The following is a 25,006-nucleotide window of genomic DNA, read 5'->3' as shown; positions in this document are numbered from 1 at the left end:
ACGTGAATTTGGTGAATTTATGTGAAAAAAAATAGAATTGCAATCTATAGACATCTATTTTGTCTTTGATTCCTTACATAAATGTCCTTTTCAAATTATAATTCATCATACGTTAGCACAATTACATAATCATCATATCTACATGAAGTAAGTTTTTTAATGTTGTAATATATAAATACAAACACATTTATGCTATGCTTTACATTAACGTGTAGTGCTTGGTTAGGTGGGGTACAATGATGCACAATCAAATTAGCCTGAAAACCCAATCTGTTATGTTTGTTTGTTGTTTAACGCCGCACTCAGCAATATTACAGGTATATCACGGCGGTCTGTAAATAATTGAGTCTGGACCAGACAATCCAGTGACTGATATCGTGAGCATCGATCCACGCAATTGGGATACGATGACATACACCAACCAAGTCAGCGAGCCTGACCACCTGATACCGTTAGTTGCTGAAACCTATTCTACCCCGGATCTTCATGGATTCAGTCTTTCATGGGGGCACGGGTGGCCCAGTCGTCTAAGGCGCCGTGATTCACTGTGCCGAGTTGCGTCCCTTGGGCACGCCAGAAACCTATGATCGTGGGTTTCACTGAGGTGGTAAACGTCTGAGACCTGCATCACTTCGGGCTTTCCTTCCACATTAAGCTGACACGCCGTGATATAACTTGAATACTGTTTAAAGCGGCGTTAAACCCAACTCACTCAATCTATTATGTCGCCTCACATGACAATCATAAATATAGGCTGCTTTCAATTAATTCTATGAAGGCATGTTTGGAGTGACTGAATGAGTAAAGTTTGAATCGGCAATATTGCATCTATTCGCGGCCGAACAAGTATTCACATACATGCACAACAAGATTTTTTCAAGTTTCGTTTCGTAATAACAGCATTGGGATTCTGTTACATAAACGTATCTCCAAAACAATCATAGACTTCCTCAGTCGATATTGTGAAGAGACACATACTCCGTCTCTATTTGAAGTCGCTGAAAGATTTATAAGTGAAAACGCAATATCAGCTGTGACAACATTAAACCACTAAAATAAGGTCCGGTTGAAACCATCAGAAATAGTGCTCCAAGCTCTGAAGGGACACTATCTAAACATATGCTCTGCGTGTCTTTCTAAGCTGTTGCTGGTAGGTTTCCATGGACCGATGGCCCAGAGGGCATACATATCCCCTTGCGTCGTCAGTTTGTCCTGGTGGGACTGACACAACAGCCAGGCCAAAAATGATCCCATTATTGTCAAATAATCTCCGTCCAGGGACCTAAAGTAAACACAGCTGGCACGTTATACACAGGAGGTTTACATGCAGGTAACTCATTACTCCGTCTAGATCTAGTTCCTGGCTTTACGAATAATAACAAGCTTTACGTAATTATCTATAACATACTTTACCAGGTGTACATCACAAACAATTACCATTCTAAATGGATCAGGTTTATCAAGGATATATAGGATTGTTGTGGTTTAAGCTTTGTGTGGTTAAATTGTTGGCAACATACAATGGCTGCTGTCCACTGTAGAAAGTAGGCTTAAAGACCAGTTTATACAGGGATGACACAACGACCAAACTATGTCATCAAGAGGAACATTTCACTCTTGTATCAAACCAGAATATGGCCTTGAACCGTATATTTATAAAAATTATATAAACTTACTACCACTGACTAAATTTAGAACCTGCAAACACTCTCTACCTGTTGAGAAAGGACGATGGATAGATTTGCCCTACGTTGATAGGATCTGTCCACGTTGTAATACTTCTGTCGGTGACAAGTTTCACTACTTGTTTGGGTGTACACAATTAGAAACTGATCGTCAGCGCTATCTCAAAAAGTACTATTATGTCAAGCCTAATTATCATAAACCTCAAGAACTATTTACTACTCCTAAAGTCTCAGTGTTAAGACTCGTCACGATATGGCTGAAATATTGCTGATGTGACGTAAAGCATAAACTCACTTACTCACTCAGTGTTAAGAAACCTCAACAGATTTGTCTCTTGTATACTTAAAAACAGCTAGAGTATATTCCTATAGTTATAATCATGCGAATATCCTCTGCTATTAAATGATGTCCTTGCATTTATAACCATGTACCACTGTGGTTGGTTAGCTATGGAATAAACTATGTCTATGTCTATGTCTATGTCTATGTCTATGTCTATGTCTATGTTAAATGTAGTATCCGGTGTGGTAGATGGGGCTGTTTGTGTAATTTCTGTTTTTAATTGATTGTATTGAGCTAAGTGAATCTGTGAGGATCAGAAGTTTGTTTTTTGTTTTGTCTCTGCCATATAGATTGCTGTTTTTTCGGCGGTATGTATGGATAGGTGGTTTGGGATGCGTGCTGATGTGGTGGTTATGTTTGGTTTGGTTGTGTGTATTGCGAAGACTGTTGTGTGGTCCGTCGGATTGTGCGTCCCGTCCTTCTATGTCTACAATAATTGGAACAGGTCAAACCGTAGCTGGCAGCTTAACTTCGTTGTGGCACTCTTCCGGTAGAAGTTGAAGTTGGGCGATTCTCTCGCCCTATAACATCTCCGTCAGAATGTACCTGTAAGTTTTGTAACTTAGATAAAGTTGAGGACGAAACGCACTTTTTAGTTACTTGTGAGCTTTATTCAGATCTAAGATATCACTTATTCCATCAAGCGTCTTTAATTAACCTATTGTTTGTGGCTATGACTCCTACTAACCAGCTGGCCTTCTTAATGTAATGCGATGAATGATCGACAAGCCTTGCCGCTTTAGTGAACCGGATGTTTCAGCGTAGAAAACATTTTACAATAACTAGTAATATGCCATAGGCCCGGGCGCACGTCGTCTGTCTCGCATTGCTATGTTGCACATGTAGTTGTATCTATCCATCTATTATATTTATCTATATCTATCCAATCATTTACTTAATGCGGGATACATGTCGCGCGCCCGTGCCACTTACACGTTTTACACCGTGTATTTTAAATGTATTTTTTTGTAACATTTGTGTTTTTAGCACACTATGTGCTTTTATATGTACTTATGAGATATTTGGTGTCCCATAGGCCGTATCAGCCGGATGATATACAATAATTGTTATTTACTGTTTGCCCTTATGTATGTATATCATGCGACACCTTAAAAAAGTATTTTCTCCTTCTTCTTCTTCTTGTATGTCCAATCTGGCCAGTGTTGCTGTATGTAATCCATTGGCATTATGTTTTGTTCGTACTTGTTGGATGTTATTTTTGCGATGTTTGTTAGACCAGTGTCTGTAGGAGGAGATGGCAGGTGATACGAGTAGTCATGAATGACAGCGGTGAGTTTTATGTTTTTAAGTTTGTATGTTTTGAGAAGGTGGTTTAGCCGAATGGTGAATGGAAGTCTTCGTCTTTTTTTATTAGTTTGACTTTCTGTCTTAGAGGTCGATTTTCTGTTGTTGTCATGTGGCTGCTTAACAATGGGTTTGTGCATGCTGTAGCTCAGTAGTTTAGTGTGATTTGTTTACGTTTAAGGGGGAGAGCTATTTTCCCAGTGAGCTTTAAGAGAGATGTGAGTGCGGTGCCTGATACTGTATTTAGTGAGATTGTAAGTGCCTTGTATTGTATTGAGTCTGATTTCTTGGAGTCTGTTTGTGTGAGTGCGTCGTAGGCGGGTGTGGCGTACTCTAACTTGGGTCGGATGAATGTTTTGTAGACAGTAAGTAGCGTGTGCTGGCCTGCTCCTCAGGTTGTTCCCCGTAAGCTGCGCATTAAGTTGAGATCATGGTTGCATTTTGTGATAAGATGTTTGATATGGGATGTGTATGTTAAGTGTTGGTCAAGTATTAGGCCTAGAAATTTTGATTGTGTGCTGTAGTTGATTTTGGACTTATTTAGAGTTAAAGATGTGGAGTAGTTTTGCATGTTAGGTGTTTTGAAGAGTATGGCTACTGTTTTGTCAGTATTGATTTTAAAACCCCATATCTTTGCCCATGTGTCAATATGATTGAGTGCTTGTTGGATGTGTTCCTGCGCTGAACCTGGTGTTTTGTGTTAAGTCCAAAGTGATGCCTTCTTGACCGTGAAGCTTATATCTTTATATTCTGTAAATCTTGAAATTAACGCGATCGTGAATTGAATGCGGAGATGCGAGTGCTCTTTGCTTGCATTGATTAACTTCGGATTTATGTCTCCAAAATGACTATCAACCATAAGACGGCTTCACTGAACACTTTGTATAGCGGAAATACCACTTGGAATGTAAACACAAACACGTTTATTGAGCAGCAGTTGTAACAAGTATATAACACCGCATTCAAAGAATAGGAATTACACAATGAGCAATCGGTGAGTTATCACTGCTGGGGTCAAGAGTTTCTACCCACTTGTGTCAAACTAGACATCATAATATTGGCTACAGCAATCCAGACAGACGCCACCCATGCAACACTTCCTCAAAGGCCGACACGAACCAAAGCGCACAGATAGGCTTCACCACACTCCTCAGATCTACAGCCTTTGTCTTGTCATCTGCCTTCAAGTTTGTTGAAAACATTCTCAGCACATCAATCAGTGAAATGTTGTTGGTTCAATTATTTTATTGCCTTTGAACTTCCTTAATGCCAGTCAACGGAATACACAAATAAATAGCGTGTTGTTTTTAGGAAAACTCTTTTAATTGTTTTCATGGAAGTGCTCTATTCAGCGGAAATAAGCGGCGATATTTTCTGTTTGACTGGATAATGGTAATCATATACAGTAATAGTAATAGTAATAATACATAGCGAACTACCACTGAACTAGTCATAACATTCCTTGTACCTAACTATACAAATATACACAGATTGCTAATATCAAAAGTCATAGTGTCAATTGAAACTTACACATAGGTGATATGTGTCTTGGAGTAAATGTACCACTAAATTACTAATCAATGGGATAAATAATTATTTCTTAGAGAGGGACATTGATGTTTACAATACATACTACCATACTTCTAGTCACTTTCATGTTATTGTATTTGGGGAATCGGTTGAACATAACATATGTTGAAGATATCTTTGTGTTATCAAGAAAGTTTATTTGAAAGAATTAGAATTCACACATTTCCGCCAGATTCAATTTAAATGAGATTATTTTTGAATAAATCGTTCTGTATCAATTGCCTGTACAACAGCACTTCACCTGAGTTTTTTTTGGTAATTTGAATGTACAGTAAAGTACGGTTATAACGAACTCAAGGGGACTACTAATTTTAAGGGGACTACTAATAACCGTAGTTCGTTGTAAGTATATATACAGCAAAACTATAGCAAATAGTCGGGACCAAAAAAGTAAGTTCGTTATATCCGCCAGTCCGTTATAAGCGTGTTCGTTATAACCGTAGTTTACTGTAGTTGAATTTTGAGAAATATAGTAAATCAAGGAAATGATTGGTGAGAGTTCGTGACAGAATGTCCATCCATGATGTAGTAGTATATGACTACAGCACCATGGACTCTGAAAGGTCGTCAATCAAACTTACAGCTACAACGAATGTGGTCTCCGTTCACCCTATGCATATTGGAACGAGTCATATTAATTCCTTGGGGAAGAGGCATGAGTGATTTTGGTTTTATCCTTGAAGTAGAGATGTGTCTGTATAATGATTATTAATTGGGAGGTATTAATATGTACGAACAGGCATGTCGCAGACACGCACATTAAAAGTTATGTTTAATATTGTAATATGTGCTCCATAGAATGATATTTAATAAAGCTTACTAAGCGCTTTCGAACCAGAGAGCGGAAGGTCGCTGATTCGATTATCTGGCCGCGTCATACCAAAAGACGTCAAAACATGGTACTTTTTGTTCGGCAATAAGGATGCGTTCACACAGTGCCGATTATGGCTCCCGTTGGAGATCAGACGGCGCTACGACACGAAAAGTGAAAGAGTCGGATTACTATCCTCAATGATCTGGAATGTCCTATCATTGTCTGAACGCAGTCGTATACGTTCGTAAGAGAGTTCCCCGGATCGGAAAAGGCCCAGAGAGGTCGGCCAAGCATTCCCGAAAGTATGGTGCGTCCCGTAACATATTCCAGCTATTTGACGGCGGTCTGTAAATAATCGAGTCTGGACCAGACAATCCAGTGATTGACATCATGTGCATCGATCCACGCAGTTGGGATACGATGACATGCATCAACCAAGTCAGCGAGCCTGACCGTCCGATCCCGTTATTCACCTCTTACGACAAGCATAGTCGCCTTTAATGGCAAGCATGGGTAGCTGAAGACCTATTCTACCCCGGATCTCTAGGTATCCTGGGTCATGTTTAGGGGGAATGCTTGCAACCGATAATGACGCTGGAATATTGCCCAGAATGGCGTAAAAAAACATTCTAATTCTCTCACTCACTGAATCTCAAGAGTTTCATTACCACACTCATGTCACCACACCCATGTCACCACACCCATGTCACCACACCCATGTCATCACACCCATGTCACCACACCCATGTCACCACACCCATGTCACCACACCCATGTCACCACATCCATGTCACCACATCCATGTCACCACACCCATGTCACCACATCCATGTCACCACACCCATGTCACCACACTCATGTCACCACACCCATGTCACCACACCCATGTCACCACATCCATGTCACCACACCCATGTCACCACACCCATGTCACCACACCCATGTCACCACATCCATGTCACCACACCCATGTCACCACATCCATGTCACCACACCCATGTCACCACACCCATGTCACCACATCCATGTCACCACATCCATGTCACCACACCCATGTCACCACATCCATGTCACCACACCCATGTCACCACACCCATGTCACCACACCCATGTCATCACACCCACCACACTCATGTCACCACACCCATATCACCACACCCATGTCACCACATCCATGTCACCACACCCATGTCACCACACCCATGTCACCACATCCATGTCACCACACCCATGTCACCACAACCATGTCACCACACCCATGTCACCACACCCATGTCACCACACCAATGCGGATCCAGTTTAGTGCGACAAGTTGCTTCCCTTAGGCGTGCGAGGATCCAATGGTCGTGGGTTCCAATCCCAGTTTGGACATGTTTTGTCAACGTTTGTTTCACCAGAGAGATAAACGTTCGTCCCCGCCCCAACCCATTTAACCAGCCACCTCTAGAAAAACACAAGGTTAAACTGATGTCGGCTCATGTATTTATTGACTTTATGAATTACCAACGCTTTGATGCAAGTGCAGACACACGTGACGTTGCTAATGAATAACTTGCATCCTCGTACATGCAGAGGTCGGAGTACGGTTCCCGGTAGGAAGTGACAACATGGAGTCGATGGTTTGCGGTATAGACAAGTTTACTCTATACAGGTAGATTATATACAAGAAGCACTGTATGCCAGGTCAGCATATAGTAGTCATGGGAGTAGTGGTTGTTGTCTTGGTTAGCACATAGCCATCGCCACGCCCCCAAAGACAATCAGCACCACAGGGACGAGATAGCCCCAGGCAAGACGGTACACTGTGCTGTCCGTGCATTCGGCCTGAATCACCCACACCAAGCCTGTAAGAAAGTGAAAAGTGAAAATGTTAGGCGTGACAGTCAAGCAGCTATTACTGATAAAGGGTAAGACCCAACCCCATGGAAGGACATACAGAGTAAACTGTGGATTAAAGACGGACACCGAATTTACAAATCAAAGCAACCAGTCTCCATATCCGGTGCAAAGGATCAAACCATACCAAGACACCGTTCAACATCTAATCATGTAAAGGATCAAACTACCATCAAACCATAGAAAGACACCGTCCAACATCTAATCATGTAAAGGATCAAACTACCATCAAACCATAGAAAGACACCGTCCAATATCTAATCATGTAAAGGATCAAACTACCATCAAACCATACTTAGACACCGTCCAACATCTAATCATGTAAAGGATCACACTACCATCAAACCATACCAAGACACCGTCCAATATCTAATCATGTAAAGGATCAAACTACCATCAAACCATACTAAGACACCGTCCAATATCTAATTATGTAAAGGATCAAACTACCATCAAACCATACCAAGACACCGTCCAATATCTAATCATGTAAAGGATCAAACTACCATCAAATCATACTTAGACACCGTCCAATATCTAATCATATAAAGGATCAAACTACCATCAAACCATACTTAGACACCGGCCAATATCAAATCATGTAAAGGATCAAACTACCATCAAACCATACTTAGACACCGTCCAATATCTAATCATGTAAAGGATCAAACTACCATCAAACCATGCTTAGACACACATTTCATGAAGCACTATCAAACAACAAAAGGTGGGCGTATCCTGCTCCTTCGGTGGCACTAACTAACAATATATCAACTGTCCCCCGCTGTGTTGCAAAACGAATATATTAATTCTTTCACGTTTTTCTTTGATCATAAGAAGCAGGATATCTGCACTTGTACACAGCATACGTTATTCAGAATTAACATATCGTTTCAACAAAATCAGTAAACAAGCTATAGTGTTCCTGGAGTTTCACTTGTTTACTGACCTCTCTGTTTGTTTACAGGTGGCCACGGGGGCACTAGACGGCATGAACAACAATCCTTGGGATATCAGGTACCAGTAATACAACAGAGACCACGAAGGAACCTTCCAACAGTCGCCTGTGTCAATTAATGATAAGCAAATATCTGCCAACAAAGGTGTGATGGAACCTACCGACAATGAACCATATGAAGATAAATACGGCGACGGGTGCAATGAGTTTCAGCATGGTCCTTCCCTCAACACAGTGACAGCAAATCCAGATGGCAAATGCGATGGGGATGCTCATTGAGACAAGCCCCTGTACAACCAAGAAGGCCCCCAGTTTGGTGTCACCAGGACAGGTGTCGATGTGCATGGCTCCTGAGAAAAGAAAGTATATTTCAATATGCATATACACGGGATAAGAGTGAGTGAGTGAGTTGGGTTTAACGCCGCTTTTAACAGTATTCCAGTTATATCACGGCGTGTCAGCTTTATGTGGGAGGAAAGCCCGAAGTGATGCAGGTCTCAGACGTTTACCACTTCGGTGAAACCCACGAGCACGGGTATGGTGCTGACAAACCTAGAAACATAATTGGGGTGAACCGGGATTCGAACACACGGGATAAGAAGCCTCATTATCAGTTCATTGTAGTTGTACACACGCTGTTGGAGTGACTATACAACATCACCTCGAGAGTAATATAATGTTGCTATGCATGCACACCCAGACATCACTATTTTCATCATGCATTGTACATAAATGTTTTGTTTTGTTTTGTTTTGTTTGTTTGTTTGTTGTTTAACGCCGCACTCAGCAATTTTCAAGCTATATGACGGCGGTCTGTAAATAATCAAGTTTGGACCAGATAATCCAGTGATTGACATCATGAGCATCGATCCACGAAGTTAGGATACGATGACATGCATCAACCAAGTCAGCGAGCCTGACCACCCGATCCCGTTAGTCGCCTCTTACGACAAGGATAGTCGCCTTTTACAGCAGGCATGGGTTGCTGAAGACCTATTATACCCCGGATCTTCACGGGTCGAACATACATGTAAAGAATGTGAAGAGCATTACCTACAATCATCATCGAGAAGGGGACGGCAGTGAGTAATATACAGCCGATAAAGAAGATGATACTACCTGAAAGTAAAAGTAAACCGAAAGAATTATATTGTGCACTTTGGCACACATTTATTTGACGAATCCTCTTATGAAGCATGTCAAGAGTCATAATAAAAACAAAGCATTCCAAAGTTTTCTTAAACGAGCCAAGGATGTGGGACATAATCTCAATGCCAGTGTTGATTTTGTTGATGGTTCTGTACTGTACTACAGACATGCGTGTCAACCAAGCGAAGTGCAATATCAAATCGGCCCAGATTATTTTTTTCAAGGAGAGGACATCTGAACGACCACTGCATCGCGTTAACGTGCAGTGTGTTGAGACGATTAGCAACCCTGCAGAGTCCTTGGTTAGAATGCAGGTCGTCTGGCCTGAAAAGTGAAACAGAAGACTTTCTGTTTGCTGCTCAGGACCAGTCTCTTCCCACTCGAAAAAGTCAATGTGTGATTTTGCATCAAAATGTAAATATGAAATATAGATTATGCAATGAATTTAATGAGACTGTTCAACACATTGTTAGCGGATGCCCAGCTTTGGTAACTTAATCGACATGATGGAGTAGCTCGATCATTTTATTACCGTCTTTGCAATGCTTATGGTTTTGACACAGAGGTCCATCCATGGTACGACCGAGAATATCGAGGTAAAATGATAAATACAAATTTCTTTGGAACAGACCCGTATACAGTCTAAGGCCAACAAACCCGATCTTGTCGTTTTTGATAAATCCAATGAAATCATTTATAACATTAAATTGTCTGTCCCTCTTGACACTAATGTGATTGACAAGATTCAGAAAAAACATGGCAAAAATGCGGACCTGGCTTTCGAAATGTCACACTTGCATCCCATGTACCAAGTTGTCCGACTCCCCATGGTTCTTGATGCCCTAGGTTTGGTACCTCCCAATCTGTTAACTGACATTGGGAGAGTACCCGGGTTTGCTACCAGGAATACAGCCCTTCTGACAACCTGGGTAATGCAGACGGCTGCAGTGTTGGGGAGTCTTCAAATTAACTGAAAACCTCTGGGTGGGTTTGACTTGGCAGCGCTTCCTGGGAGAAGTCCCATTCGCTGTCTGGGCTGCGTGTAGAGGGGGCAAGGGCCCTGAGCTGATGATGAGCCTAACCAACCTGACTGTGCCAGGATCACCCAGACCCCCTGCACTGCTGCATCGTTTTTATTCAAATCTGTAATAATAATACTAATTTGTTTTCGTGCTACATCTCATGGGTTAATGTAAGGATGTAAAAATATGTCAATGTATACGAAATACCTAAACATTTAAAAATGCAGTTGAATATTTTAAGAGCTTATCATCAGATTAAATGTCGCCAATAACTTCTCTGCTAATTGAAATCACTGTAACCATTAAACTGATAAAAGGAGTCTACAATATGCAGAATTAACTGTTACTGACTTAAGGAACATCTGTCATGGTCTGGAACGGCCACATTGTCCCCTGCAGGAGTAGATATAGTTGGCGGGGGTCGGGCTGTCGTGCGCAGGGCTGGCTGCTGGCGTACTGTGAAACACAAACATTTATGAAGTACTCACAAAGAGGCATACGCTCCCCAAACTGTGAGGAATAAACTACATCAGCTGAATTATACATAAAGGCTTCTATAGGAAAAACAAAAATAAACTATTTTTTCAAAATCAATATTTTAAGATAAAACGTTAAGGCAATATATGGCATACAAATATATTCAAAACGTCAAACGCAAGAGAATACCGTCTCGAATACCCGATGAAAGTGATTCCATTGGGTAAAATACAAACTAGCGGTAAAAATTATATGAATGGATCACTGAAAATTAGTAACGACAAAAGTGTACGCGTGTCCTGTGTTGTAGAGTTCACAGTATAAATACTAGTACCCGTCTGTTGTCTGGGTAACGCGACGACACATGTGACTTGAGCTGTGTGTATGTTGCCCTCGTCGTCCTGTGTGACTCCAATGTGACTCACGAGGCCTACAGTATTACCCTGAGGGTCTCGCGCCACAGCTGTGTGCCTCTCCACTCCGTAAATCTTTCCATCCTCGTCGAGTCCAAACTGGCGCTGAACTCCTGTAGGCCAAGTGAAGCAAACCGCATATACAACAATATGTTCATGTGTATTATACCCCATCTGCGCGAGGCAAGAGAGTTAACTGACTCTCAAAGTCCAGTTTCCACCCTTGCCGAACTAGGCTGGTATTATGGAGTTACATTTTGGCTGGACTAACGAGTTTTTGCATAGTCCAATCAAAATCGCGCAACGGAATCGAAATCCGGTTCGTAAACTGTCGTGCAGATTTCGGTCGATTGCAGGATTTGTAAAGCATGTGCACCGCCAACTCGTTGTCAACAGATATTTTCCAAATCCTTTCATGTTTTTAATCAAGGTGCTGACGTGATTTGATGTACCCGTTGTATCACAATACAGATCTTGATTATCGATTAGATCGTCTTGACTGGGCGCCGCCATTTTGTTTGAAGCAAATGCAAGTGATACGAGAGGTGGCATCTAATTGGTCCATAGGAGAGGCATAGAAGGGACATAACTCGTAATAGCCACTGGTGGCGCTACGATCGAGCCCAGGAATTCCAGCAAAGTTCGGCAAGGGTGGAAACTGGACTTTTAAAGTCAGTTAACTCTCTTACCTCGGGAAGATGTTCTCAACATGGCAAAAGCTAACTGTTCAGATTTATTTGAAAGGTGTTAGAACATCTGGACAAGGCGGAGAAAAAACAACTACTCTTCAGATGAATTGGTAAAAACAACATTTGTCAAAGTGAATATAAATTGCCAATGCAAGAGAATAACTAGCCTAGATTTTCTGCCGAAACAGATTCAACTTGGCGTAAAGGTCCAATAGCTGTGGAAATTGTATGCAAGGACCCCCGAAAATCAGTGGGGACACCAGCTCGCGACAAGGGTAAGCATGTCCTGCCCTACCGGTGGCAACCGCCATTCATACAATTTGCATAAAAATGATCTACTGCCTGACCCCGCACAGCAGTATTCCTGTCATGTGACGGCAGCCTGTCACCCGGTTAGTGCCGTGACTCGAACAGAAAAACACACACAATTGTAAGAGTTATGAATGATATAGTATGATAGGCAGAATAGTAACATGTTAAAGTAGACAAAAATATTTTATTCACAACCTTTTTATTATACTGTAATTGAGACGTTTCGGTGTAGATTCTTTGTCAAGACATAAAAAATGTCTACTTTGTCAAACTTCTGAGAAATGCCTATCAAACAATAGTAAAATCATCTTTCACCAACATATACTCACGGGCTGCTATAGCATCGGCCATTTTGGTGACTGTCTTGAAAGCGATCGGTTAGCAATATGCACTCCTGAGCGATTGTCACATGTAAACATGTACAAGGAAGTAGTGAGGTCTCCAGTCAGGTTTGGCATGCCATTTTGGGAATCTGTTCGTGGAACTATATGAGGAAGCGGCGAAGTGGACGAAGTGAAAAGGGGATATCGGAATGGGTGCTGTCCGTCCGTCCCGTTTCGTTTCAGGAACTGAAATCAAAAACCTTTTGGGATATCTTAATCACACTTGGCACATAGATAGGTCTTGTGGTGAACTGGTGCCTTTTGATAGTTTGGGATTTAATTATTTTTTAAATATATGAGTTTCCATGGCAACAACTTTGACGTAGGCTGAAAATTGGGGTAGTACTCCTTTCCGGAGCAGATCTTGAACACCGAACACTATTTCTTGCCTTCTAAACAACCGGACATGTCATAGTGGTGGGGGATATGAGTATGTCATGCTTGCTCCCATTGCGCTTTGTCTTCTTAAACCTGTCGGGTAGCCTCGTGGTTAAAGCGTTCGCTCGCCACGCCGAAGACCCGGGTTCGATTCCCGACATTGGTACAATGTGTGAAGCCCATTTCTGGCGTTTCCCGGCGTGATATTGCTGGAATATTGCTAAAAGCCGCGTAAAATCATAGTCACTCATCCACTCACTCACTTCTCTTCTCAAACTTCAAGAACATTTTTTTTTGAATTTGCAGTCTTCACACTATTTAACACCTTCATTTTAAAAGGAGACAAAGACACATACAAATGTTCATAAAATTTCAACAGACAATAAACATAGCAAAAAAGCATTGATTTGTAATAAGCAGATCTAATCATCACCACAGCCTGCTGCGTTGAACAAACAATAGGCAAAAAAGGAGTTACTTATGGATTGGAACCTTGGAGCAAGTCGAGTATTATCATCAGTAGAGGTGTTTGTAGACACATACCATGTAACATAATCAGGTACTAACATAACTGTCAACAGCTGTGTAACCTTATATTTTTAATAACATGCATTGTAAGACAGTATTAGACGTGTTTTGCTACAAGATCGCAACGTGCATCTCTACTGTGAGTGTGGTGGATGTACAGCACGGTTGTTTCGCCATAACATAATCAGGTACTAACTTCTTCTTCAATAGTTGACCGCCTCCGTGGTCTAGTGGTAGAGCGGCCGCCCAAAAGACGTTAAAAGATAGATGGTACTTGTTGTCCTGTGTGATTAGCTATCTGGCGCTCGACATTAAGGGGCCAAAACAAGGTCTCAGTGGGCTAGCACTATAAATCGGCATCAGTCCGGACTAGTACAAGCACGCACGCACGCACGCACGCACGCACGCACGCACGCACGCACGCACGCACGCACGCACGCACGCACGCGTGCAAACACGTCGCTATAAAAGTACAATAATCTAGGTTGCGATGTTTAATCCCATTTCCCCTCACCTCAACTCACATGACGTCGCACTGCGGCAACCAGGGAATCTATATCGAACTATTGACCGCTGGCTTATCGATTACCAATGTTTACAGACTTGTATTAGAAATGTGTGTATCATGTTTGGTTAATTTGCAACTTTTGGTGGGTATATACAACATAAGAAACCACTTGCTCTAAATGTTCAACGTACAAATACACACAGAAAAGGCGAATCTGAATACCATAACATGACATAAAAAGCGTCAAACAAACATTTGAATAACAAAAGTTGGGTACAAATGTACGTAGAATTATACAGACGAATGCTATCAAAGCATGTACATGTTTAATAAGCTTGTATCCGCATGGGAAGTCCCATGTCTGGCGCTCGGCATTTAGCGGCTTAAACAAGGACTGGTCGGCTCGGAGTCAGCATACTGTGTCTGAGTGGGTTATCCATGTTAAACTGCAGCATAGTATCTCAGTGGTCTAGGACTATAAAATTGGCATTAGTCCGGACTAGTATAAGCATCCACACACACACACGTGCATGCATATCCATATACGTGCAATAATCTTGAACGCGACGTTAAACGCCATTTCACCTCACCTCGAATAGCTGTGTAACCTTGTCTTGTATTAAATGCATTGTAAGACAGTATTAGTAGTGTTTTGCAACAAGATCGCAGCATGCGTCTCTACAGTTGTTTCTACATGTAACATTATCAGGTACTGACATCATTTTCACAAGACTGATTCTTACGGACCACTCCTTATACCCAAGCCATGGCTTCAGGATATTAACAAGAAGATAGTTTCCCTCTAGGCCACTCTGACACGAACTCAATGCACTGAGATAACATGTCCCTTCTGCGCTTCCGTAGAATGTCATTGAGACACCCACAAAACGTATGTATTCACGCGTTGAGATACGGGGGTCATGTCGCCAGGGTTGTGTTGACCCGACAACGTACAGACTGAAGCCCAGATTTGTTATTGCGCTGGGATATACACGTTTCCCCTATCAATTAGCAAACAATTTTGATCTAAACTATTTTGACCAGCTAAAATCGATGATAAAATCATGATTTCTTTCCAACACTAATAAAATGTAATAATTGCTAAGTGCATATGACAGCGCATGATTTGTGAATATAAAAATATGTATGTGAAATATGTACCTCATTAAGGAAGGATGTAAAGTGAAAGAAATGTACAAAGACATATATACATATTACAGGGCGTAAATGAGGTGAGGTGAGGTGAGGTGAAATGGGGTTTAACATCGCGTCCAATATTAATGCACTTATATAGCGACGTACATGCACGTATCTGCTTGTTCTGCTGGTACTGATGCCGATTTATAGTGCTAGTCCAGTGAGATTCCATGCCGCAGTTTAACATGAATATCCCACTCAGTACCTCACTCAGACACAGTATACTGACTCCGAGCCGACCAGTCCTTGTTTGAGCCCCCTAATACCGAGCACAAGACAGGGTAACAACAAGTACAATCTTCTAACGTCTTTTGGTATGACGCGGCCGGGGATCGAACTCCGGACCTTCCGCTCTCCGGGCGAACGCTCTACCACTAGACCACGGAGGAGTAAATGAATACATACATAGGAGTATCGTGTATCGTGTGAATGTTTTACTATTATGTTTGCATGTGAAATAAGTATGTTAGTGAGAAAGAATGAAAGGTGAATAAAATGTACAAAAAAATATGTACATATTACAGAGCATAAATTCATGCCTACATATATTCATCGTGTATCGCGTGAAATGTATGTTTGAAAGAGCTGAATGTACGTCAACGTAATTAGATATACCTAGCTATTGCTGTTTTTGTTATTCCCATTTGACTACCCAGACCCCGGAAAGCTCTACGTCTATATTCTAGTACAGGGGTATTGGTGGTAAATAGCGCTTACTAAACCATTAAGTTTGTTTGCAGTTGTCATACAGGATAGATAACGGAAGTTGTGACTCATTGTACAACACACGGCGTGTATGTACTTATAGTTATGGATTGAGCCACAAAGCTTTCTTAGAAAATGTCCTTGCACAACAGTAGTTCCCTTGCACAACAGTAGTTCCCTTGCACAACAGTAGTTCCCTGGCACAACAGTAGTTCCCTGGCACAACAGTAGTTCCCTTGCACAAACTAAACATGGCATTGTTGCAGTAATAGGGGTAGAGGTTTATCTGCCACAAAAAAGAAGACATTTTTGTAAGGTGTTTTTCTTAAAAGAATATTTAGGCTTACAGTTGTAATTCAAAAATAACTGGTTTTTAAAGAGAGTTCTTTACACAATTTATTGGATTCGGTTTATTTTCAAAGACTAACATAGATGGACTTTTTCTTCAACAGAATATGAAAGCAGCAACACGACATTGACTGGTATTATCTACAGTCTACATTGTGCGCACAAGAAACTTGAAATAGTAGGCATTGTCGTTAACACGAAATGTCCACCCTCAGTTTATTTTATTATTAGTTATTGAAATGAAAAAGAAATACTTATGAATTGGTATCATTGGAACAAGTCGAATATATACCAAGATATATATCAAGTATATAGTGAATATCTAAAGAATATCAAATGGTCGATCCCCAATGACGATATTCGCGCAACAACATGCTGAATTAGGAAACTGTCCCACAGGGGCGTATGTCTCAATCTCCTTTCGGTTGACAACGCTCAAACATATTATCCGTCACAATTATATACACTTGTTATCCCAGTTATCACAATTCCATCACAATGCATTGTAGACCATTGTGACGTCATTGGTTACATGACGTCACAATCAAATGACATCACTAATGGCTCTGCTACTGAAGCTGTTAGCAGTACTTTTACACTTAAGACACTGCTTATTACTGTCAACAAACTGAAAAAGTTGGAAGAATGATGTTGGATGATAAATAAAATCTCACCCTCGTGTTTTTTTATATCAAATATATCAACACTCATTGATAAAAGTGGAAAAACTCCTCGGCAAGCCTCGGAGTTTTCCCACTTTTATCAACTTGTGTTGATATATTTGATATCAAAAGACACTCGGGTGAGATTATCTATATATCAAGGACTTTATTTATCACATTCTAGCAATCGATTTCCACGGAAGTTGACCAACGGAATAGATGAATGCCGTCCTAGTTAATAAATATGTATTTAATATGCTTTTTCTTCCTATTAACTTGAAGAGATGTGCTATTGTCATTTGAATAAGATCGTGGCTACGCGAACAAGGAAACAGACCCGATAGACTGCCCTCCCGTGTCATATGAACCTAACACAGAACGACGGGCAACTTTAAGTGATGACATTTCTTTTACCACGAATACGTCAACAGTATAACCGTTACATTGTTACCGATCAGGATACAATTTACATCTGCGATAACCGAGATGAGTTCGTGAGTCAATCTGTTTGGTTTAACGCCGCTTCGAACATTTTATCATTTAATTCATTCACGGTATGTCACGGAGGAATGTGAATAATGCGGGTTTACAGCGAAAGTCACCTGTACTGGTATGAAACTGACAAGTCTGATATAAAAAGTAGCTAATTATAAAATCATATCCAGGGAGAATCGGGATTGGAATCCACCATCATGGGATTCTCGCCCGACTAAGGAACGGGACTCACAGCGGATAGACAACTGTCTCGCCCATGCCTAGAGGGCATACTACGTACATAAGGAAGAGAATTTATGGATGTCAACTTCTTCATCAACATGGAGATGATGCAGTAATGATAAAGACGTTGACATCCATACATTCTCTTCCTCATGTGTATCACTTCTAAATGCCTTTCAAAGCATTGATAATACGTTTTGCAAAGATTAGTGCGTGAGACTGTGTAATTTTACGTCGTCGAACAATTTGTGACAACGGACTCTACTAAATAATGAAAAATGACAGCATGGTTCTGAATTTGAAAACAAAAACAATTACATGATATAAACATTTACATGTCATTAACAATCTTTATTAATATGTTACCCAAACAAATCTGGGACCGTTTGAATTGAAATACAACTAATGATAGTTGGCGATATTAAAAACAACAACAAATGTACAATACTATTGGTAGATCATGTAGGTTAAGTCTGTGTTTCAGTTGCTGAATCCTTATGAGTGTTACTTCGTTAAAGACGTCCGCTGTCCAACACACTCAATCACTACAAAAAGGGCTGCACACCAAACAGATGATTCCACTTGACAGAATAAACCAGAAAGGCGCTGTATAACCCCAGGCCAGTCTGTGCACCGTGCTGTCCGTGCAGTCTGACATAATAATCCACGCAACCCCTGCCAGGAAGGAAAGGGTGAGGCACAACATTAAACAGTCACAATGATTAGTATTTGCATATTAATATTACCAGTACAACTGAATTTATCATCCAAAACTGGCTCACACAGGAGATATCGCTTGGCTGAGATCAAGCGATATCTACATTGTAGATATCGCTGCAATGAAATTGCATCACAATGCATTGCAGACCATTGTGACGTCATCGGTTACATGACGTCACAATCAAATGACAACACTAATGGCTCTGCTGCTGAAGCTGTTAGCAGTACTTTTTAGACTAAGACACTGCTTATTACTGTCTACAAACTGAAAAAGTTGGAAGAATGATGTTGGATGATAAATAAAATCTCACCCTCGTGTCTTTTCACCCTCACCCTCGAAATCAAATATATCAACACTCGTTGATAAAAGTGGAAAAACTCCTCGGCAAGCCTCGGAGTTTTCCCACTTTTATCAACTCGTGTTGATATATTTAATATCAAAAGACACTCTGGTGAGATTCTCTATATATCAAGGACCGCCTCCGTGGTCTTGTTGGTAGAGTGTCCGCCCGCAGAGCCAAAGGTTCGATCCCCGTCCGCGTCATACCAAAATACGTTAAAAGATGGTACTTGTTTTACTCTGTCTGGCGCTCATCATGAAGCTAAAATATGTTAAACTGCGGGTTGGTACCTCAGTGAGTTAGCACGATAAATCGGAATCAATCCGGACCAGCAGTGTTACCAGCAGAAACACACACACACACACGCACGCACGCGCGCGAATGCACGTCACTATATGAGTACAATAAACTTGGACGCGACGCTAAACCCAATTTCACCTCACCTTATATCAGGGTAAGTAGCATTAGTAAATAAAATCATATTAAAATAATCTTAATCTTAATTTGAACAGAAAATTAAACTAATCAGTAAAGGTTACGGACAGAACGACAATACATCAGACGAACGATCCACACCATGTAAAGAAACATATAACATCAGTGATTGAGTGAGATGGGTTTAACGCTGCTTTTAACAATATTCCAGTTATATCACGGCATGTCAGCTTATTGTGGGAGGAGGTCTCAAGTGATGCAGGTATATGGTGCTGACAATCCTAGAAACATAATCGGGGCGAACCGGGATTCGAACCCACAATCATAGGTTTCTGGCATAGCCAAGGGACGCAACTCTGCACAGCGAATTGCGGCGCCTGAGACGACTGGGCCACCCGTGCCCCCTTACACCAAGTAATGTTCACTCATGCATAGACCTTAAAATAAATTCCATACAAGACCCTAGCAATAATTCCTTTTATTTATGTAACAGGGAATTATGTGAACTCTTGTTTTCGTGTTTGGTTTTTAAAGAAGAAAGTGTACGAGAAAACCTACCGACAAAGAACCATATGAAGATAAATACGCCGAGGGGGGCAATGAGCTTCAGCAAGGTCTCTCCGTCAACACAGTGACAGCAAATCCAGATGGCAACTGCGATGGGGATGCTCATTGAGACAAGCCCCTGAACGATCATATAGACCCCAATTTTGAGGTCACCTGGACAACTGTTGATGTGGATGGCCCCTGAAAAAGAAAGCATACGTAAATATGTATTTTAACATAAGATGCTTTATTACTTCCATAGTTTTTTTATGTCTTGTAGCTGTACACGCGCTGTGAGGGGTTGCCCCTGAGAAAAGAAAGTATATGTTGATAGGTAAACATACTGAGAGGAATAGTTATTGGCTCACACTCTCCAACTTCAGGTAACTTGATATTGGTTGCATAAGTAATGATGTGTGGAGACATCCTCATAAAAAGAAAGTAGGCCTGTGAAGATGCGGGGGAGAATAGGTCTTCAGCAACCCATGCTTGCCATAAAAGGCGACTATGGTTTTTTTTTGTCATAAGAGGTGACTAACGGGCTTGAGTGGTCAGACTCGGTGACTTGGTTGATGCAAGTCATCGTATCCCAATTCCGTGGATCGATGCTCATGTGGTGATTCACTGGATTGTCTGGTCCAGACTCGTTTAATAGTATCCAGGTAATAATGGATGTATACATACAAGCACATACATATTACGATGTAACCGCACAACAAAACATTTATAAACAATTATTACCTAAGATCATCATGGAGAGAGGGATGACAGTTAACAGAATACATCCGATGAAGAAGAGGATACTCGCTGAAATGAATATCAACAGAAACGTATTGATACACACATGTAAAAATACGGTTGAAAAATACATTAATACTGTTTTAGCAGCTTAGAATATTGTGTTAAAAATATGGTCAATTGAAGACTGAGTAAAGGCTATGCGAGCACCACCAGAGATCCTGTGGTTAACCATCTACACCAGTTACAGGTTTCTGAATAAGGAATTCAATAAAAAAATATTTATTATGTTTTACTAACTTAAGGAGTATCTGTCATGGTCTGGAACGGTCACATGATCCTGGGAAGGAGTAGTAGTGGTAGTTGTAGTGGTAGTTGTAGCAGAGGGCGGGGGCAGAGCTGGCTGCTGACCTACTGAAAATAAAACCCACAAAAACCCTTTCCATAATCATAATAAACATTCTTAAGTTAATTGTGCGATTCCTTTTCTTCATAGTCATGTGTCTATGAATCACTGTGAAATTGTGATGATACCTCGTGTTCGCGAAACGGTGTGAGTAATTTTGTCCTACCGGTGGCACACGTCACAAACACATGCTAAGGCAAGTCAGTTGTTTACCCGGGAACGTAGGGTTCCTTTTTGACAAATTGTTCTGAAACTTTGAAGCTAGAGATGGAACTACTATCATATCTATGATCTCCACCTAACACACGCAATTCTGTCGGTAGGGCGCCGAAGACCCGGGTTCGATTCCCGACATGGGTACAATGTGTGAAGCCCATTTCTGGTGTTCCCCGCCGTGATATTGCTGGAATATTGCTAAAAGCGGCGTAAAACATACTCACTCACTCACTCACTGTCGGTAGGGCAGGACATGTTAACGCCAGCACCTGGTGTCATCACTGATATTCAGTGACCAATTCATATAATTTTCGGAGATATTTTGACTTTTACGCCAAAGTGAATCTGTTTCGCCAGATGATCGAGACTGATATTCTCTGGCCTTGACGTTTTATATTTACCCATCAAGTGGACATGCGCTCCCCGAACTACAGTTGGGGAATACATTACATGCAGCTGAAATGTATAAGCACATTGCTATGTGCCTTGGTGTCCAAGGTTAAAGGTACACATTAAGGTACTTCTCGTGGGGAGAAACGTAAATAGACCTCTTTTTCACTATCAAATAAACAATAAACAACAGAGAAATAGACAAAGGCCTTTCTGAAAGTGGTCAAATGTGACATATGTTATACTTGTGATTACACCTTCTTAGTAACGTACACAGTCTAGTTCTTTTTTGTGTTGTGTCCCATCCGGGATCGAACCCACAATCACAAATTAAGGCACCTAATCGCCAGCAAACACAGTCAGCGACCTACCCCACTCAGCCAAGCCTTACTCTGAGAGTGTGGGTTTGAATCCCGGATGGATCTCAAACCAAAACCAAAATGTTACAATACATAGGAAGGTCCAAACGACAAGGCCATGTTTGTGTGTCGGAGAAAGTGTTAGTAAAGTGTTAGAAAGTGAAAGTAATAGTACCCGTCTGTTGTTCGGGTAACGCGACGACACATGTGACTTGAGCTCTGTGTATGTTGCCCTCGTCGTCCTGTGTGACTCCAATGTGTCTCACGAGGCCTACAGTGTTGCCCTGGTTATCTTGCCCCACAGCTGTGTGCCTCTCCACTCCGTAAATCTTCCCATCCTCGTCGAGGCCATATTGGCGCTGAATTCCTGTAGGCCAAGTGAAGCAAACCGCATATATACCAATATAAAAACACCCAACCCCAACCCCAACCCCAACCCAACCCAACCCCAACCCCAAATCAATCCCAACCCACCCCCCCACATACACACATTAATAAAAGAATTAAAACATATACTCACGGGCTGCAACAACATCTGCCATTGCTGCTGTCTGTCTTGAAAGAATTCGGTTGTCAATATATACTACCACTCTTTATGCCGCATGCCCCGCCTTCTCTTGAACAAGGAAGTAGTACATTCACCAATCAGGTTTAGCTCACCTGTAACTGGTTCTGTGACCAACTGCACGGATTGTCAACATCAAACAAGGTAACATGGCCAAGACGTTTAACGTAATATGAAAGTATATAGAGGATTTGATATCGTTCAATAACCATCAAATAACCAGCCCCCTTCCACTGATTTACCCACCGGAACTAAAGAGGCCAGTGAGACGGACTCCCATGTTTAGATTTATGTCAAAGATTCAGAGTGACAAAAAACTCTCCACAAGACTATGAAAAAATGGATGACTTCTATTTTTTTCCTTTATGTCGAGCAATATTCCCAAAGCTCCAGTCCTTGGTGACCTTTCACGCCTTTTTAGGTATAATCGAGTATGCACCTTCTACCGAGATTTCAAAGAGCGTCATACAACTCTTGATCAGAGGTTTGATCAAGGTTACAACATTCAAGGCCTCAGTAAAGCTTTCAAAATGATTTATGGTATGACATTTCCAAATTTATGTCCAATTCTATCCGATTTTGACTTGTACCATATGTTCCCGTGTGTTTTAGGGTGAACAATTGACTTGCCTTTGCATGTGTTTGTGATGAGTTACACCGGTAAGGCATGGTACGCTCACCTTTTCGCGAACACCTGGTATCATCACTATTTGATGGTGATTCATAAACACTGCTCGTGATATAGTCGGAATCTTACAATCGACTCTGCTTTTGGCTGAGATTTCTGACAAATATGGAGACGGTTTTGTCGCTTTTATTTATTCAGGTTTGCCAACAAAAAACTTATGGAACCACATAGAACTCTGAACTGTTAGAACTGTATTGGGAATTCGGGATATCTACAGTTAAAACTGTACTATCAATGTATCTTAAAAGAAATTGTGTTCTTTGTTCGTGGCTGCCTCATGATCGATGCTCATGATGTCAATCACAGAATTGTCTGGTCAAGATTCGATTATTTACAGACCGCCGCCGCAGCTGGAGTATTGCTGAGTGCGGCGTTAAACAAACAAACAAACAAACACACAGTTGTCAAAGCACGCTGTCAGGGTCACAAATTATGCTTGATCTGTCGACCCGTGAAGATCAGGGATAGAATAGGTCCTCAGTAACCCATGCTTGCCGTAAAAGGCGACTATGTTTGTCGGGATCGGGTGGTCAGGTTCTCTGACTTGGTTGATGCATGCCATTGTATCCCAATTGCGTGGCTCGATGCTCATGATGTCAATTACTGGATTGTTTGGTCCACACTCGATTATTTATACACCGACGTCATATAACTGGAATATTGCTGGAGTGCGGCGTTAAACAACAAACAAACAAACAAACGAACTTGATCTGTCAGCATGAGGTGCTACATTCTTCAAACCAGTCAAGCCCTCTGTTAATCACTTATAATTAGTGTACTAGAATATTTTGTATTTTAATCCCATTCCACTACTGAAATGCTCTGCTTGACGACATACGGATGAAAGTAAGCAAATCATATTAATTACCATTGACACGAAATGTCGACTCTTTTCTGTCGACTGTTTTCGAGAAATTCTATATATATAGAAAAATATAGTTTTTAGTTTGTTTTTATTATATAGACAAAAATACCAATGGTCATCATTATTAGTTGTAGTGTTAGGTACTTAAAATTCATAATAAATAGAATGTTGTAACAAATGTTATATTTTAGATAACACTTTTTGGCAAAGTACATATTCTCGTACTTTTTGGGGTTTAAGTCCCGTCCGGGATTCGAACCCACACTGCCAGTGTGAGGCATCTATTCGCCAGCACACAAAGTCAGCAATCTAACCCACTCAGCCACCGAGGCTTTCACAAAAATGAGAGTTCGACAACTGGTAGTCTAGATCACGTACTTTGTGTACCCCTCTGACAAGTGTAAATTGGCACAGCTCCCATGGCCGCAAGCTATGAACACACAATGCCATTTAGAAAGTGGTCAAATTTGTTACATTTGACCACTTTCTAAATTGCATTGTGTGTTCATAGACAGAATATTAATGACAATTGAATGTTGGTATACGCAGGGCATGGCCTCGATAGGTTCAGCCATGGCCACGAGGCATTCGAGGTCTCAACATACATATATAAGTCTTAGCCCACGCTATGTCCCTTCCACGGTTCCGTAGAAATGCG

At 41.2% G+C, this 25,006-nt stretch overlaps 2 protein-coding genes across 2 annotated transcripts; both read right to left on the bottom strand.

The window, feature by feature from the left end:
- Window positions 1-7,462: 7,462 nt before the first annotated feature.
- LOC139451126 (uncharacterized) lies at window positions 7,463-11,826 on the bottom strand. Its single transcript, XM_071232923.1, has 5 exons — window positions 11,574-11,826; window positions 11,114-11,218; window positions 9,645-9,710; window positions 8,753-8,941; window positions 7,463-7,581 (listed from the first exon to the last, which is right to left on the bottom strand). Exons 1-5 carry the CDS (start codon window positions 11,824-11,826, stop codon window positions 7,463-7,465), a joined length of 732 nt encoding a protein of 243 aa, XP_071089024.1.
- A 6,644-nt stretch (window positions 11,827-18,470) lies between these two features.
- On the bottom strand, window positions 18,471-22,772 carry LOC139450686 (uncharacterized). Its single transcript, XM_071232490.1, has 6 exons — window positions 22,751-22,772; window positions 22,406-22,597; window positions 21,160-21,273; window positions 20,863-20,928; window positions 20,134-20,322; window positions 18,471-18,754 (listed from the first exon to the last, which is right to left on the bottom strand). Exons 1-6 carry the CDS (start codon window positions 22,770-22,772, stop codon window positions 18,618-18,620), a joined length of 720 nt encoding a protein of 239 aa, XP_071088591.1. The 3' UTR covers window positions 18,471-18,617.
- Between the last annotated feature and the right edge of the window lie 2,234 nt (window positions 22,773-25,006).

This window comes from Haliotis cracherodii, unplaced genomic scaffold, assembly GCF_022045235.1.
Source record: "Haliotis cracherodii isolate W230 unplaced genomic scaffold, xgHalCrac1.p SCAF_8, whole genome shotgun sequence".
Taxonomy (NCBI): domain Eukaryota; kingdom Metazoa; phylum Mollusca; class Gastropoda; order Lepetellida; family Haliotidae; genus Haliotis; species Haliotis cracherodii.
The sequence above is the reverse complement of the archived record's forward strand: the minus strand, read 5'-3'. Positions and strand labels throughout refer to the sequence as shown.

Excerpts from the sequence above, each read along its gene's own strand:
- LOC139451126 (XM_071232923.1), bottom strand. The coding sequence starts at position 11,826 with ATGGGGTATAATACACATGAACATATTGTTGTATATGCGGTTTGCTTC. Across the intron at positions 9,711-11,113 it reads CCATGACAGATGTTCCTTAA|GTAGTATCATCTTCTTTATC; the intron begins GTCAGTAACAGT and ends TTTTACTTTCAG. Across the intron at positions 8,942-9,644 it reads CTTCTCGATGATGATTGTAG|GAGCCATGCACATCGACACC; the intron begins GTAATGCTCTTC and ends TTCTTTTCTCAG.
- LOC139450686 (XM_071232490.1), bottom strand. The coding sequence starts at position 22,772 with ATGGCAGATGTTGTTGCAGCCC. Across the intron at positions 21,274-22,405 it reads GTTACCCGAACAACAGACGG|TAGGTCAGCAGCCAGCTCTG; the intron begins GTACTATTACTT and ends TTTTATTTTCAG. Across the intron at positions 20,323-20,862 it reads TCTCTCCATGATGATCTTAG|GGGCCATCCACATCAACAGT; the intron begins GTAATAATTGTT and ends TTTCTTTTTCAG.